This window comes from Miniopterus schreibersii (genome assembly GCF_964146895.1).
Source record: "Miniopterus schreibersii genome assembly, chromosome: 12".
NCBI classification, from domain to species: domain Eukaryota; kingdom Metazoa; phylum Chordata; class Mammalia; order Chiroptera; family Miniopteridae; genus Miniopterus; species Miniopterus schreibersii.
This window is the reverse complement of record NC_138112.1, coordinates 15844949-15862309: the sequence shown is the minus strand read 5'-3', so window position 1 is coordinate 15862309 and position 17361 is coordinate 15844949. Positions and strand designations below refer to the sequence as shown.

At 39.3% G+C, this 17361-nt stretch overlaps 1 protein-coding gene across 1 annotated transcript; it reads right to left on the bottom strand.

Moving 5' to 3' along the window:
• Window positions 1–3156: 3156 nt before the first annotated feature.
• On the bottom strand, window positions 3157–13871 carry MMP27 (matrix metallopeptidase 27). Its single transcript, XM_081153668.1, has 10 exons — window positions 13762–13871; window positions 12701–12939; window positions 11469–11617; window positions 11250–11378; window positions 7629–7790; window positions 7330–7450; window positions 5931–6061; window positions 5016–5175; window positions 4377–4480; window positions 3157–3413 (listed from the first exon to the last, which is right to left on the bottom strand). The coding sequence occupies exons 1-10, from the start codon at window positions 13861–13863 to the stop codon at window positions 3172–3174; spliced, it is 1539 nt and encodes a 512-aa protein (XP_081009794.1). The 5' UTR covers window positions 13864–13871; the 3' UTR covers window positions 3157–3171.
• Window positions 13872–17361: the final 3490 nt, after the last annotated feature.

Below are 17361 nucleotides of genomic sequence, written 5' to 3'. Positions count from 1 at the left end.
TCAAGTTTATTTAAACTCGAAAGATGAGTGACATCACCTGACCCCTGGGTTATACTTCTCAATCTTAACATAGCTCTAATATTCCACACATAGGCTGTGGAAAATTGTTTTTAGATATTCCACTGGGTTTTTAAATAGGATTATTTTTATAGTTGTCTCTTTTCCTCTCCTAGGGATCATTTTTTTTCTTGAAAATAAAGGAGAAAGTAATTTCCCATAAGCAAGTCTGAGTGCAGTTTCAGACACTCTCCAAATTATAACATCAGAGAACTGAGAATATAGATGCAAGGAAGCAAAACAAGCTCCACCAGCGTTTGAGAACCTACTACATGTTAAGTACTAAGCCACGCTACCGTTTTATTTTTATTTTTTAATTTAAAAAAATATATATATATCTTAATTGATTTCAGAGAGAGGAAATGAGAAGGAGAGAGAGAGATAGAAACATCAATGGTGAGAGAGTCATTGATCGGCTGCCTCCTGCACACCCCCAACCGGGGACCGAGCCCACAACTTGGGCATGTGCCCTGACTGGGAATCGAACCCCGATCGCCTGGATCCTAGGTCGATGCTCAACCACTGAACCATGCCCGGCCGGGCCATGCTGTTTTAAATCAGCAGTATTGAAGTAGAATTAGTATATAATAACATTTACTAATTTTATTGGTATGACCTTAAAAAATATATTCAGTAGTCACTACCACCACAATCATGTTATAGAACATTTCCATCACTCATGTGCCTTTGTAGTCAGTCCCTTCACCTCCAGCTCCTGGCACCAGTGATCTGCTGTTTATCAATATAGTTTTGCCTTTTCTAATTTTTCAGATAAATGGAATCATATGATATATAGTCTTTTGTGTCTGGCTTTTTAAACTTACCATAATGCTTTTGAGATTCATTCATATTGTTGCATGTATCACTCATTTGTTGCTTTTTATTGCTGAGCAGTTTTCCACTACCTGGCTATACCACCGTTTTTCTCCATTCACCAATTAATAGACATGTGGATTGTTCCCAGGCTTTAGCTTTCATAAATAAAGCTATCATGGATGTTTATGTACAACTATAGGGTGTCCCAAAAATGTATATGCACTTTAACAGGTGATAGCTGTTAAATGGAAATGAAATGTATTTTAATAAACATTGCCGTTATAGTTATTCAAAGTGTGTGTATACAGTTTCTGGGGACACCCTGTATTTATGTGAGCTTGTTTTCATTTTTCTTGGATAAATATTTAGGAGTGGGGTCATTGGGTTATGTGGTTAGTCTGTGTTTAACTTTCTAAGAAACAGCCAAACTGGTTCCCAAAGTGACTATATTAGTTTTCTTTCTCACCAGCAGTCTAAGAGAATTCCAGTTACTGCACATCTTGTCAACACTTGGTATTTTCAGTCTTTTTAATTTTAACCATCCGGTGGATATGTAGTGGTATCTTATTGTGGTTTTAATTAGTGATTTCCTAATGATAAAGATGTTGAACATTTTTTCATGTGCTTGTCACTCATATAGCAAATATTTTGGATATTTAAAAAAGTTGAGCTTTTTTCTTATTTTTGTGTTATAAGTATATATACACATATATACTTATAAAATTTATGTATATGTAATTTTTTCATCCAGTGTGTGGCTTGACTTTTCATTCTTTTAATATTTTTTTTGAAGAGCAAAGGTTTTAAGAGTTGATGAAGTTTAATTTGTTAATTTTTCCCTTTATGGCCCATGTTTTTTTCAATTGTATCTAAAAATCTTTGCTTAATCCAAGGCCACAAATTCTTGAAAGATATTTTTTCCTAGAAGTTTTATATTTTTAATTCTTCTATTTAAAGGTCTATGGCTCATTTTTAGTTAATTTTTATGAACAGTGTGATTTAAGGCAGAGGTTTGTTTTTTTATGTGTATGGGTATTTGATTATTCTAGCACTATTCTTTATGAAGACTAACTTACTATTTACTACATGCTAGGTATTAAGCTGTAGATCCTAAAATTTACTTTTTGTTTCAAACATGCAGTAACTCTTTTCTATGCCCCTTTCTTTTAGGGATTTAGGAACACTGAACTCAAAGAAAAATTTGTGAGTTGAGGACCAGCTGTAGGAATTCTGAGATTTTTTATTAGCCTGTTACCTGATCAGAATCAGGTTCAACTGACAATCTCCCATCTTCTGGGTGAGAAAATTTATGAAGAGCTTTGCTAAGCATTTAGCTTTGAGGGTACAAAGATAAAACCTAACCATAAGAATTTAAAAATTTAACAAATAAATGGTGTAACAAAGAGGGCAGGAACTTTTCACCCTTAGGTTTAGCTGACTTATATATCCCAAACACAGGGAGGAAATCTCTACATTTCTTATGTATTAGAAAAGTGTGCAAAAAGTTGATTTTAAACCCTCTAAGAAATGGCTAAATGCATTGGTTTATACTTGAGGGGTTGGAGGGAACACTGCTTTCCTACTCCTGCTAGTTCCTTTATTGTTGGGGGATCACCTCCAGTGTTAACACTTCCTACATCTCTCTAGGCTCTCACTCCTTTCTTTGGGAGGTGGAATAATTTATTCGATTGGTGAATTTGGGAGTAGAAACTGGGCACATATAGCTCTGTCCTTGTTTCTTTCTCTTTGGGCTCCACACAGCCTATAGAGGGAGCTCACATTCTTGGGGAGGCCTAGAGCTTTCCAGTTCTCATGACTTGTGGGAAAGTATGCCTCGTTCTAGAAGTTGGTATTAAGAATTTGCTTGACCAAGATTCATTCTCCAATATAAGCATTATAAGTAATAAAGGTGGTATTTTGCTCTCCCAACTGTAGGATATTCTCAGTGGGTTCAGAATGTGGGTAGGGATGAGGGATGGAGTGGATCAGGCCTCTTCAACTTTAAAGGCCCAGACAAATTAGAAAACTAAAGACTGGCTTAATACATGTCTTCAGTATTTAATTATTGCAAGACACAGGGCTTATGTCTCCAAGTCCACAAAGGATAAAATAGGCTTAAAAGTACAGTGAAAATTTTATTTATACATAATAAGTTCCTATGAAAAGAATTGAGCACCTCCAAATGGCTGTTGAGTCTTTACCCAATAGGTATTAGAACTAGGACTGGCAACTCGGTGTTGAAGAAGCACAGTTCAAATGAAAAGACCTCGTGAGGTTTATTTTAGGTCCACGAATTTATTAATAACCGTAGATTTCTTTTAGCACATGAACAATACTGAAAATAAGCAAGTTTAAATTCTTAGAATAAAACGTCTCCACTCCTCCTGAATGTACCTTTTCCTCGCTGGCATTAAAATCAAATGATGAATTTAATGGTTCTTTGCATTGAAACCAAGTATTGGTTTTCAGCACTCGGGTGATGTTCTTTGCCTTGGGGTCAAATTCAAGTTGCTTTGATTTGCGGAAGAAATAGAAGAGTCCTAGAGAGAGAGAGTCATGATTAGTTATCTTGCACAACCATGCAGTGGTTCCATACTTTTTAATTTTGTGAACGTAGAGTAAAATAATTGAACATTATGCAGAGAAAAGAAACTTGTGTAATTATACAGACACATTTTACTTTATTACTATCACATGAGAAATACTTTTTTCATTTCCCTGAGGAAGAAGTTAAGGTATGAAACATGAATTTCAGGGGGTGACTGACTACCTTTTTGCCAGACTGTGGTTTATGCCAGAGGTTTTCAAACTCTGTTTCCAAGAGTATCTCAGTGAGGAGGAGAAGGCTGCTGTGGGTAAGACTTGGGCCCTATTTCTTCATTTCCTTAGAGCTGTTTTTCTTTATCTATTTTAGGTGTTGTGGTTCTGTGTTAGATATCATTGGAATAAAAGGCTGTGGCACTGAAAAACTTTTTAGGCTCCTGTTTACTCCATGGTCTAGGTTGTTGTCTTTGAAGATAGTAGTAGCTGGACTGGTACATTAAATTGCCTGAGGTTCTTTTAAGACTGCAGATTCCTGGATATCTGCCACAACACCAGGGCCTCAGAAACTCTGGAGAATTTGTAGTTTCACACACAAACCGTGAGCTGTGCATATTAAACTATATACATTATTATAGTTTGAGAATCGCTGTTCAGTTTATGTGCTTAGTCATTTATCAAGCTTAAAATTCTTCAAGGGTTGTCTTCTAGTGGGCACCTTGGACGAGTGATCAGTAAAACTAACTTTAGTGCTTTTCACATAGATGCGAAATGGTGTAACATAAGATAATTCAAGACTTACTGACTCAGTTTGTGATGATGCCCACAGGGTTAAAGTTTATTACATGCACTCAAGAGTAGTAAAATTACATTAAAATGGAAACCTTGAGGTTGTTGTGCTGTTTTCTTTCACAGTTAATAAAGCCTTCCGAGCATCCTGGGAGCATAGGCCTGATCCTTACCTTTATGCTGGAAAGCGGCGTCTACTCGGACACCAATTCCTGGGAAGGATTTTACCAGCCTCTGTGGGTACCCTTTGTCCATGGTTTGGGCCACTTCATCATACCTGTGTCCATGAATATGAAAAAGGTGGTTTTTTGTTCTTTGTTTTGGGGAGCTTAATTCATCTACTGCCCAACTTGAAGCCCAGCAGGGATGTGGGGAAAAGAGGCCTAGCAGAGAAAAACTAATTGGATCAATAACAAAAAATATGGCAAAGATTGTGTTTGGTTGAATCACTTACAGTGTCTTGAAAAGAAGAATTGATAAAGCAAAGAAAGCCACATAATTTGTCAGACAGGTGCTGCTGCTCTGAGGAAACAAAGTAAGGGCTCCACTTGGAGCTTTCATAGATTTTGATTGAATGTTTTTGTGTCACTGTCAAACTGGTTGACACCACCAACTTTATTATTTTATGGTATCTTTATTTTTTATGTGGGAGGGAGATCTTTGGACTCGCTAAAAAATTATTTTGTTTGATAGATGTCATCCACCTGAAATTGCCTTCTACATAATTCACTTTAAGAAGGCTATAGGTTAGTTTTATTTTTGCCTGTGCTAAAGTGATGCCATGTGAATATTTCTCTCCAGGATAATGCTACCTCCAGCACCAAATGCCCACAAAGAAGTAGGTTTTCCCTGTGTTGTGGTCACAGACAGCTGCGTCAATTTTCTTCACAGATCTTGGAAAGCCAAGCGTATAGATGGATTTAGGATAATCTGGTAAAACAGCATATCCTCTGATCATCCAGAAATTGTCATCTAGGAAGAGAGAAATTCATTATCTACTGATCTATTTTCTAGAGTGAGAAATAGATATCTTAAGAAGTTTGAAAAAATATTAGATGTTTAGCTCCTTTCAGGTTCAGTGCTTAGAGATTTAGTAATCTATGTCTCCATTTATTTTTACCACTTTCTTTAGCTGCTTGTATCATTAACATTACACAAGTGATATATACCTACAGTTAATAGTGTGCATACCCATGTCAATTGGATTCACCATATTGATTGTTTTTCTAACTCCGACAAAACAATCAAGTGTTTTTGGACACGTTCTCCTAAATTTCAGCACTGAAGGATTTTCATTGGCAAGTAATCTGATGAAACCCTTACAAAAAAATAAGGTTGCTAGATTAAATATAAGATACCAGCTAAATATGAACTTCAAATAAACAATCACTAAATTTTGGTATAAATATATCCAAAATATTGCAATACATGCTCATACTAAAATTATTCGTTGCTTATCTGAAATTCAAAGCATCCTGTGTTTTTATTTGCCAAATTTGGCAACACTAGTATAAAGGGAATAGAGAAAAGATATAGGTTACCTTTATTTGGCAGGAAAAAAATCTGTTTTTTAGTTCCTATTATACCCGTTTACATGTGTGTGTTTTTAAGCTCCTGTGCAATTGGGATAGTGTTCATCTTCCCAGGGAATCCCTGGATAGTTATTCTTTATGACAGAAACCTAAGTTCAGGTATTCATGGGGAGGACGCTTGATGGCAAAACTTACCTTTAAAAACCAGAATCTTATCTTTAGGGTTCTCATATGCAGCTTGAATATCAGCTGGCAGAGATGGCCAGAATGATGAAATTAATTCAAATTCAATGTCGGTGATATCACAATAGATCCTCCATAGGTACCTGTGTTAAACAAAAAACACTTTCTACAGACAGCCTCCACATATATATATTTGTGTCAATGGGAACATTGTAAACTGAGGTTTGTCTTTTATCCAATTGCTTGATATTTTCCTCAGATAATTTAGAGCATTAATATAATTTCCCTCAGTAAATTTAGGTGGCTGTGAATTCAGTTCTACCCTTTGGACTGCCATGGTCAGGACATGCCTTTGTGCCCATTCTCTTGGGCACTCAGAGTAGCAAACTATCCATGGAAACCTATAAATAGTACTCAGTGTGTGGGGGAGTTTAACTCATCTACTACCCGATTGGTGTGCTCAGTGGCCTCATTTTGCCAGAGCAGCTATACCCAACATTCTAAGTCAACACCAGGCATTCTGAGGACTCTGGTGCTGATGTTTGCTAGAATGAAGAAATGTTATTATGGGCATGGCAAAATGTTTCCACAGCTTTTTCCCTTCTGGAAAGTTCTGAGCCTATGAATGAGACTTGAAAAGTTCTTATATTCTAGTCCCCTTCCCATGCTGGCAACCCTCCCCTGAAAAGTGGTCTCCCAGCCTCTGCCGTGAGGAGCATGTCATTACGGTGCTGTGTGGTCATGGTGGAAGGAGTCTGAGTTCAAATATTTCTCCTTTTGTCCCTATGTCTTTGTTAGATGGTGTACATCCTGATGTTTGTTCTAAAAGTAGGGTCATGATATATGTAACTGACACATCGTGCTGCAATTTAAGTCCAATAAATGACACATAGTGAAAGAAGAGATTTCCTACTACACTTTATTGATGCAACATTAAAGAATGGTCTGCTGATATGAATTTAACATCGAGCTCTCCAGGTAGGAAAAAGATCTAGTTTTTATCATTTTCTGATTTGCAGGGTGTAAATACTCTAATCAGGGCCAGTTTCAAGCTACCAAAGTGATGTGAACTGGTTTACAAAATTCCTGAAAATTTAACAGTTGGACCCTGAAAAGGTATAAGGCAGCTCCAACATGCCACTGGGATTTGTGTATTAGTTTAGCTAAGAAATCACTGGAAGTTGACTTTTGGTGGAAATTTAAAAATTTGCTTAAAGACATTTAAAAATTAATTTATCAAACAAGTAAGAGATATACCAACATAGCAAAACGTTCAAACAGCATGGGCTTTTATAAGCGAAAAGTAAAAGGCACACATTCTCACTATCCTCATGACTCCCTCCTTGTCCCCCAGTCTCTTGAAAAGAAAAATCATCATAGGAAGTTAAGGTATTTAAGGGGATGGCTTTACCTGCCTTTAAAGAACATTACTTCTCTGCGAAAAGTAGTGATAGCATCAAAAGTCAAATTGGGGTCACAGGCACGGGGTACAGTGGGTCTCTTTGGCTTAGCAGTTGTCTTAGGTAGACGTCCTTTGATGAGAAAAGAAATACCGCGGTGAATTAAGAAGGCATGTGGAAATACCTAGAGAAGGATCTTACCCAAGTGAATATTTTCTTCATGATAATATTTCGAGAAGTGATTTTCTCAACTTCCTTCTGGAAACTTGCCTATTTAGTTCACCTATATTCAGATTTACAATGTGCTCACCATAGATGGATTGGATTCCATTGATATCGTCCTGAGAAAGTGGGTGTTTGCTAGGATCCAGGGAGACATAATTTGGGAACATCAAAGCCGTTTGATCATTGGAGTGAGAGAGCCCCAGTGAATGACCAAATTCATGAGCAGCCACAAGAAATAAGTTGAATCCTTAACAAAAACAGGGAGAACAGGAGTGCGTGAGTCATTCAATGGGAGAATGGTTAAATCCGAGATTAGGCCGTAGCTAAAGGTTTGCCACACAGCAGGTAATTCTTGTAACATATGCATCATCATTTATATGGGAAATATTTCAATACTAACTAGTGGTATTAGTCACATCATGGAGAAATATAACCCACAGCAAGCAAATGGTAGAAAACAAGTGTCTCAGGAGTGGGTAGTATTTAAAAAGATTGAAGTTGCCAGCTTTGGTTGTTCCCTTTGCACAAGGGATGGGACAAATGACTGAAAAAAAAAAAAATTAAAACCCAGGTCATCTAAATGAAGTCCAAACCTTTATTCTGGCTGCCAAGATTCTCTCCAATCTGAATCCTGTTCACTATTTGAGGCTTCCCCTCCACCGCAATTCTAATACTTCAGTTGGTTGGGTTACTCTCTCCAGAACACTCTTTACTCCACTCTGCCTTCTGAGTTCCTCCTTGGCCTTCAGGCCTCAGATTGGCCATCACTTCCTCCCCTGACCTCTTTCCCTGTATTTGGGTGGAATTTCTTTGATGTGCTTCTATTACATTCCCACGGTTTTCTTTATCCCAATGTTGAACGTACTGCATTGAATTGCCATTTGATAGTGTGTGCCCCCTAGATTGAAAACCCCTGGAGGTCAGCGTCTGAGTCTTATACACCATTGCATACTCCATTTCTATCACAGAGCCTGGGTCAGAGAGGATGCTGAGTAAAGGACTGTTGCATGACTTCATTTACCAAATATTTGTAGAGTATCTATCATGTGCTAAAAATGTTATAAGACATATGATACTGTAGGAAAAGGTTAGCATCTCTGTCTTCTTGGAGATGTGACTAGATAAATTTTGCATTATACATTGGTACCTTTGTAAATAGTTTTCTCCTGTGCCTGGAAATCACTCTAATCATCAATATTATCAATACTAATCATCACCAGTATAATCACCAATGTCAAACACCTTTTGAATGTTCACTGTGGGCAAATGCTTTGCCCGGCCAGTGTGGTTCAGTGATTGAGTGTCGACCTGTGAACCAGGAGGTCATGGCTCAATTCCCAGTCAGAGCACATACCCAGGTGTGGGCTTGATCCCTAGTATGGGGCGTGCAGGAGGCAGTCGATCAATGACTCTCTCTCATCATTGATGTTTCTATCTCTCTCCCTTCATCTCTTCAAAAGCAATAAAAACATGCTTTTTAAAAAAGTGCTTTGCAGGATATTTTATTACAGGTACTTGTGTCAACTTCCTGCAAGAATGGCATTATTAGCTTTACTTTACAGATAAAGAAACAGAGCACAAGAAAATTAACTAACATGCCCAGGGTCCCTCAGGTAGTAAATGGGATCCCCAAAAGAAACCAAGGGCTACCAAACCACAGGCTGTTGCTCTTTTCACATCACAACACTGTGCATTGGTAGCATCTAAAAGGCCTGTTTCAGGGGTTTAGTGCATGTGTGTGTGTAGCACATACACATTCACATACAGGCCTTACTTTGAGAGATTCTTGGAAAAATCTCTAATGAACTCAAACCCTCTGCCATCACCATGTAATGACTTGCCCTTCCCTCCGGAAGCAGCGGGATTAGCAGATGACTATTGTCTATTGCTCTTAGGCAAGTTACACTAAGGCTTTAGTGTTCTTTCCACAGAGAGAACCTATATATTCCAATAAAGGAGGTAACCATACATCATATGTTATTGCCAATTTTCTATTAAAAAAATCCCAATGTGATTGGAGATTACATTTGCTTGAGGAGTTTTGTTGTTTTTATTAGAGAACAGGAAGACATTTTCCCTTCTGTGTCAGTGAGCAAAGGAGACATACAATTGGGTGTCTTTGGCAACCCATTTGGGTACTGTTGCTTGGTTATACACCCAGAGCTTGGTGGAGAACTCTATTTATGCCCTACCTTGCCCACACAAGTTTTGCCAATTCAGGACCCAGAACTCTTTGGAGGTTTAATAATCCACCCCACACATCCCTCTTGGCAGAAAGTTTATAGCAGTGTGGGTAATAGTTATTACTACAAAATATTGGATTTAATAGGGATGAAAGGATGGTGAAATCTTTGACTATTCTCTGCCTCTAGCTATGAAAGTCAATCCTGGTCAAGCAAAGGGAGTCATGCCGATTTTGGCAAGTACTAGGGTATTTCCTATAACTGACTGATTGAACATATCCACAGTACCTTTAGGCCAAATCCAAAGAAATGTTGGGGCATGTCTCAGCAGAAGATACATAACAAATGGATCGTGTGATCCATTCAGTGCCTCCCTCATTTGAATGATGATGTCACCCGGCTTCCTTCATCCTCTTGCCCTTGCTGCTAGTCTATGTGGCAATGACAGCAACCAACTCCAGACTTCCCCTGGTGCCTGAAGTTCAGCCAAGTACTGACTTATTTACCCTCCTTGTTCACTAGCATTTGGAAGAACAACTGCATCACATGTTCAGGCTTAACAGTGAGTGGCCATGAACCATATTGAGTCACTGGCTTTCAGTTTTGCAGAAACTATAAAATTGACATGCAAACTCTTGGGAGTTCCTTGATCAGAACTAAACTGTGGCATGTATACCACCCTTCAGCAGAGCCATAAAATTTGCCTTCCTGGGACCCTGGACACCAGATAGCAGACCCAAGGTGACTGCTGTCAATGATAGAAAAAAAAAAAGAGTAGGAAGAACCTGAATGTCTACTGAACTCTTTGTTTGACACATATGCTTTTAGTATAGTAAAGTTTTGTTTTTTATTTAAAAAGTAATAAAATATCTTTTATTTTAGTACCAGACAGGCCCTTAAGAGAAATAAAATCAATGGCTTGGTCTGAAAGAATGGATCAGATATAAAGATTAGGGCCTAATTTCTTAGCAGATGGGCAAGAGTTAGAAGAGAAAGTTCATGCTTATAAATAGATCTTCTAAGGGTTATGAACTCACACACCACCCTTCAATCACTATCTGAAAATTACCACCTCCCTAGAGGCTCCTTTTAACCCTCACCCACAGATGACTTCCACCACTGGTACTACAGAGCATGTTCTGCCTTGTATGGTGGTATGTGTCAAGGCCTTACTTACTGCATGAGATCATGAACCTCCGAAGGATTGGAACTTTTTTGGTACACCACTGTGGTCCCTATAACACTTTGCATAGTTCCAGGCACATAGTGAAACCTCAGACATTGTGGGTGTGTGAACAAATATGAGTAAGTGAAGAATGTTCTGATCATAACAAGATTAATAACTTTGTGAAGGTGTTGTGTGGCTAAGGCTCTGGATTGTATAAGCCCAAGAACACTTTCATCAGTTATCTTAGAATATAGAAACTGAGAAAATTGGACAGTAAACAGCTGCTCATTGCAAAGCTATTTTCAGGGATTCTTTAGAATAATAAGATTTTGTTAATAAAGAAAATTGGGCTCACCTGTTCCATCCTTGGTCCAATGGTCATCTTCGTCAAAGTGAGCGTCTCCACCCAAACCCCAACCAGGAGGAAAGGCATGGCCAAGGACTCCCAGAGGGCCATCAAAATAACGAGGACACTGACCATGGACTAAGACAAAATTCATAGAGGGGAAAGGTCAGTTTCTTCAAGGCCTTGAGATGAAAATAGCCATATTTTTCTCTCTATTTTAAACCTTACCTCGGGTCCGAAAGGCAATCATAATATCCGCAATGCCCTTCGAAACCTTGGTGAATATTAGTGGAGTCACTTTGCTCCATACTTCTAAACCTTTTTGGATAGCTTCATCCACATCAGCTTGTTCCATATCTGGAGTGTAGTTCACAATTCTTAAAAATTAACAAAAATATGTCAATTGGTGGTTATACATGAGTGTATGCATACATACTACAAAAATAATAATTTCTATCATGAATCACATGCTGCGATAACTTTTGGTATGGTGCTATACTTACACTTGTATAATATTTTACTGTTTAAATGAAGTACTCTTCAATTCTCTCACCAACCCTATTAATCAGGTAGTATTATAACACTTTAACAAATGAGACTCCAAGAGCTTAAATAACTTCCCAAAGATCACACCCTAAAGGGGAAAGCATTCATCTCATGGACATGTTTGCCGTGTGTATGACTTTATTAGAAATGCTCTAAAAAGAATTGAGATTTTTCTCAAATGGGTTATGGAAATCAGTCTTATGCGTGTGTCATATGTTGAGAGTCTCACTCGAGAGTCATAAAGACTTAGTTCCTCAGAAAAAGATTTTCCTTTTTTGTTTATATTACCTATCTTGCTAAACCTATTTTTATCTTAATCCCTTAGGCTCAATAAGATGAAGGAAGAACCATCAGAAAGGCTCTTCAGGGCCAGCCAGGAGGGGTCTGGAACAATGGTCAACACAGCTCACAGGAACGCTTTGACCTTTTCGTGCCAGAAAGCTGGCCCCTTTCTTTAAGACATCTGGAGGCAAACTCCATACTTCGCTCTGGGGCCCATCTGAGGTTTGACAGTGTCACACGCATTTCTAAGGCCCTCCCGTTTTCTCTTGAGCACACTTCATCTGTACCTTCAAACATCTGCAATCAGATGGCAGTGCTTCTGGTCCTGAGCTTAGATGGAGGTGGCAGGGCCTAGAGACTTTTAGAGCGTACCTGCCAGAGCCAGCCTGCTGCTAAGGGCTGTGCGACCTTGACTATGGGAAACAACCTTCGGCCTCAGTTTCTCTGTGTTGAAGGTGGCAGCAACAGTGGTGCTTGCACCACAGCTTGTTGGCAGGATGGATAAATGAAATCTATGAAGTGCCACGCGCACGGGAAGTGCGCAGAGAAATAAACTATGATTATTTTTGTTCTTTGGAGATTATGTTGATGTTCCTCAGGATCGGAGGGAACTAAGCTCACAGAAGTATTACCTGTATGTGAGGTTGTATTTCCTCCACCCGGGGAGAGTGTAGCCATACTGACCCACATCGGGAACCCCACACCTGGGTGTCTTCATGATCTCAAGAGTGTTCGAGTCCAGTTTCCCAGTCACTGTCAATCCAAAAAAGGCTTGCATTTCCCGAATTTTGCCGTCTAGGAGACTCCTGTTCATGCTTTGAACAAGATGACTCCCTTCTATTTCAAGAGAGTAGAACTGGTTGAGATATGCCTGACCAAAAAGACAAAAAAAGGCACAGACTACAAGAGAGCAAATTTCCATCTCAGGATGAAACAAAACTGTCTCAAATCCTTTTTGGCAGTGGGGGAGGGGGAAGGAAATAAGGACTGAGGGGGAAGAAAATAAGGAGCTAGAAGGAAACAAAGAGCAAAGAAAAGAGTCGCCCTTTTTTTTCAATTTCCAAGAACTGGTGGAGCTACATGTCACCAGAATTGGCCAAACCACTCAGCCCATAAAACTCCAGACCTCCACAGAAGGGAATCAAGCTTCTTTCTGTGTTAAATGATCACATATCTTACATATTTTTACTGTTACATTCCTTTTGGTGTTTCCTTGAAACAAATTCTAGAAAGATAGGTGATTATTCATTTTGCGCATTTAATTGATTTAACCACATATGGTAAACTAACTGGACTGCTTTTTTAGAGGGAATTGCCAAAGCAACGCATTTTTCATAAGTAGAAGGGTAAGGGGATCCAAATTGCAATTGGCTCCCCCTGGCTGGTCTTAAAATACTTTTACCTAGAGCTCTATTTCCTGCAGGGCTGTCCCCTTTCCCCTCTCACCAGCTCTTCTCTTGCTATCACTGCTCACGGTTGTTGCAGACCCTGCCTTTCCCCCACCGCACCCTCACTCTCCACCCCCCACCCAGTTCCTTGATGTCCTTGGAGCTGGGGAAACGAAAAGCAGCTCCTTCTCACAAGAGAGTTCGGGACTCTTTTGAAGGAATTTGCTGCCTTTTTAAGGTCCCAAGACAACCAATAAAATGAATTTGTTATTGATAGTTATTAATGACATTTTCTGAGCCAGTACCTGTGCCAGCTGCATGTTTTCCTCATCTTCCACCTTTCGGTCTGTAGGAAATGCAGAAGAACCCGTTACGAAAAGCACAGATAGAAGCAGAAGGCTCCTCATTCCTTTCTCTCTTCAGCCGAAGCTGGTTCTCTTTGCACAGAATTTAGAAAATAATAGAGAGACGTGGCATGAATTGGCTTGTGTCATCATTTAATGAATAACAGAAAAAGGACATCTGCCATGAAGCGTGTCATGATATGCTCTTTTTCCCCCTTAGGTTGGATTGATTTTGCAATGAAGATCTGCAATTGCTTAGTAAACAAAGCCATTGTTCATTACTGAATTAAATATAGTAGGAAGTCAGCCTCTAAGTTACTTTTGTCCTTGCCAAGTTGGAGGTTTTCCTATCCATAAGTTCTTGAGAGTTTACAAAATAATTTTTTTGAATGAAACTCCAAAATATCTTGGGTAGCATGGTATCATGAAAAGACAGATGAATCAGGATTAGATTACCCTAATTAACTAGGATAAACACCAAATGTTTATTGAGCACCTACTATTTGTCTGTCACAGTAAATTCAAGTGTGAATGATACTATTCCAATTTTGGTGGCGAATTCAGACATATACGGAGACTAAGGCCAAGCAAAGGCCAAGCAAAACGGAGGCAAATGGCAGATGCACAGTGAAGATTCTCAAGACTTTAGAAGGGCCAAAAGGTAGACAGCTCTTTGCTGATGGGTGAGACCTGGAGTGTTTAAGCTGGTGGGACTTGCACTGGGTCTTAAGAATGGGTATGTTTTGGATTGCACAGAGGAAGGGAGAAGGCATACGAGTGGGGGGAGGCCATAGGAAGAAGGTACCACCTTGGAAATAAGCTGTAGGAAACTGGCTTGATTGGAGCAAATACATGCATTGACAGCCATGGTAGAGGGGATGGAGGGTCTAAGAAAGGGTGTAAGGAAAATGAATGTTTAGAATCTTTATTATTTCCTGCTCACATTTGACTGAGAGTGTGTCTGGATATAGAATTTCAGGCTGAAATAAATTTCCTTAAGAAATTTGAATGTACTGTTCCAATGTTTTCTAAGATCCAGTGTTGTTGAGAAACTTTTTAAAATATATATATATCTTTATTGATTTCAGAGAGAGGAAGGGAGAGAGAGAGAGAGAGAGAACCATCAATGATGATAGAGTCATTGATCGGCTGCCTCCTGCACACCCCCGACTGGGGATTGAGCCCGCAACCCGGGCCTATGCCCTGAATGTTGAGAAACCTTTTTATTCTGATTCTCGATATTTTTCTTCTTTTCTTCTGGAGAACTTTAGAAATCTTCTCTTTAGCTAGATATTCTGAAATTTCATAATGATGTGTCCTAATGTGGGTCTTTTTGCATTAACATTGCTGGGCAGTTAAGTAGGCCGTTTCATCATGGAAACTTCAGTTTGAGGGAACTTTCCTATATTATTTCTTTGATAATTTCTTACCACCATTTCCCTCTTTCTCTTTCAGGAATATATATCTTTTGGGCATCTAGATTGAATCTCTGTGTTTCTAATATATTATTTACTATTTTCCATCAACTTTATTTTTCAGCTCACTTACTGAGTTTCTCATTTCAGCTATATTTTTAATTTGCAAGAGCTCTTTCTAGTTCTCTGAGTATCCTTTTATTTTGATTTTTAAAAAATTTTTGCATTTTGTTAGTGCTTTTGGATGTAAAATAGGCCTTAATTTTGAGGGAAAGTTAAGCATATTTTTAGTTTATTTTGACATTTTATTTTGCTCCCAAGATTGTCTGTATTTCTTAAAAAAAAATTTTAGTGTCTGTTTTTCACATTAGCAGCTTCCCCCCCCCTCAAATGTTTGGAGACCTTGTGTTGTACACTCTGTTTAAGAATGAGAGACAAGCCTGGGCCAGGCAGCTCAGTTGGTAAGAGCATCATCCTAGTACGCCAAGGTTGTGGGTTCAATCCCCGGTCAGGGCACATACAAGAAGCAATTAACGAATGCATAAATAAGTGGAACAACAAATCAATGTCTCTTTCTTTCTCCCTCTCCCCCTCCCTCCTTCCTTCCCTCTCTGCCTCTGTCTAAAATCAATCAATAAATTTTTTTTTTAAAGAATTTAAAAAGAAAGGCTGAGAAAAAGAAAGCTGACTGGAAGCTTTGTGTGCGTGGGCAAGGCTTATCAACCAATGACCTTCACCGCCTGGAATGGGGTGGGTTCTAGGCAATTCATGTGATGTAGTAGTTGGAATGAGATTGGGTTGAATATAATAGAAAAACACACACCAAAATAACAGATGATTAAAAAAATAAAAGTTTCTTTTCCTCTCAGACAGGAAAAGCTCAGATCTGGTAGTCCAGGGCTTGTGTGAGGACTGCACACCACCAGGAAGGTAGTCAACATCTCGCTGCACCCACCCCTCTGTTCGTGTGGTCCAGGTGGCCCCTCAACCTCTGGCGAATGTATCTTCATGACAGGCAGGCGGCAGGAAGGGGAAGGCAGAAAAAGCAAATTCCTAGTCTCTTTCCAGAATCCCATACAGTATTCTGCTTTCACATTTTGGTGAGAAACTAAACACATGGCCACATCTGGCTGTAAGCGAGGCTACTCACTGCAGTCTTTTAGATGCATAGCTACGTCAAATGAAACCGGGGCCTTATTGCAGCAAAGAGAGGGCAGAGTCTTGTTAATGTAGGCAACTGGCAGCCCCTGCCACACTGAGATTTTTACAGCGGGTCTGTAAGTCTTTTTCTCTTGGGCTAGTAAGCTTTCCCAGAGGAGACTCTTCCAATTTCCCATCATTTGGATCTCCCAACCACAAAGATGGAGGGGACACCTCTGGTGCCCTGTGTCACATCCCTCAGGCACACCTCTGATTGTGGTTGCGGTGGCAGAGGAAGGATTTGTGTAACTCACCTTCCTCTGACAACATTCAGCCTTGAGCACATGCTGGAGATTCTGCTTTCTGCCCGGGGCACTGAGATGCCACCGAGCCTGACAGGCCAACACCTCAGAGCCACGCAACAGGGGGAAGGGAACAGAAAGACGAATGTTCGGCCTTCTCCCTGCTGGGGATTTGAACAATTGATTGGTGTTCTGTAGGCTTCTCAGGGGGTCCAGATGAAACGGAGCCCAAGGCAGTTACCAGCTGCCTGTAGCAAAAACCCAGTAACACCGATTTGTGTTGGCTTTTGCTCCTCTGTTTCAGTCTCCTTGTTACCTCACTCTTGCTTCCTGGGACCATGTCCCAAATAGAATAACCGCACCAAGGTCTTGGACTTTGCTTTTGAAAAAAAAAAACCCTCAAACTAAGATAAAAAATAATCTTATTATTTAAATTCCCATCTTAGATTCTTACATCGCTTGTACTCACATAAAACTGTAGTGTAACAGCCAGAAAATACCATATGTTGTCAAGAAAAGAACCTAAACAATGAACAGTTTTTTAATTCTTTATTATGCTTCATGTTTCTGTTCGCTTTCTATGACTATGAAATACAGTTAAGGAAATAATATGCACTCAGTTCTTATCTCAAAAACGTAAAGATGAAGTTTGGACCAAGAATCTATCAGGACGAGCAGGTGTTCTGAGAAGAAAAATCTCCCAT

Excerpts from the sequence above, each read along its gene's own strand:
- MMP27 (XM_081153668.1), bottom strand. The coding sequence starts at position 13,863 with ATGAGGAGCCTTCTGCTTCTATCTGTGCTTTTCGTAACGGGTTCTTCT. Across the intron at positions 7,791-11,249 it reads TTGGACCAAGGATGGAACAG|GATTCAACTTATTTCTTGTG; the intron begins GTGAGCCCAATT and ends GTTTTTGTTAAG. Across the intron at positions 4,481-5,015 it reads GTGGGCATTTGGTGCTGGAG|GTATGATGAAGTGGCCCAAA; the intron begins GTAGCATTATCC and ends TCATGGACACAG.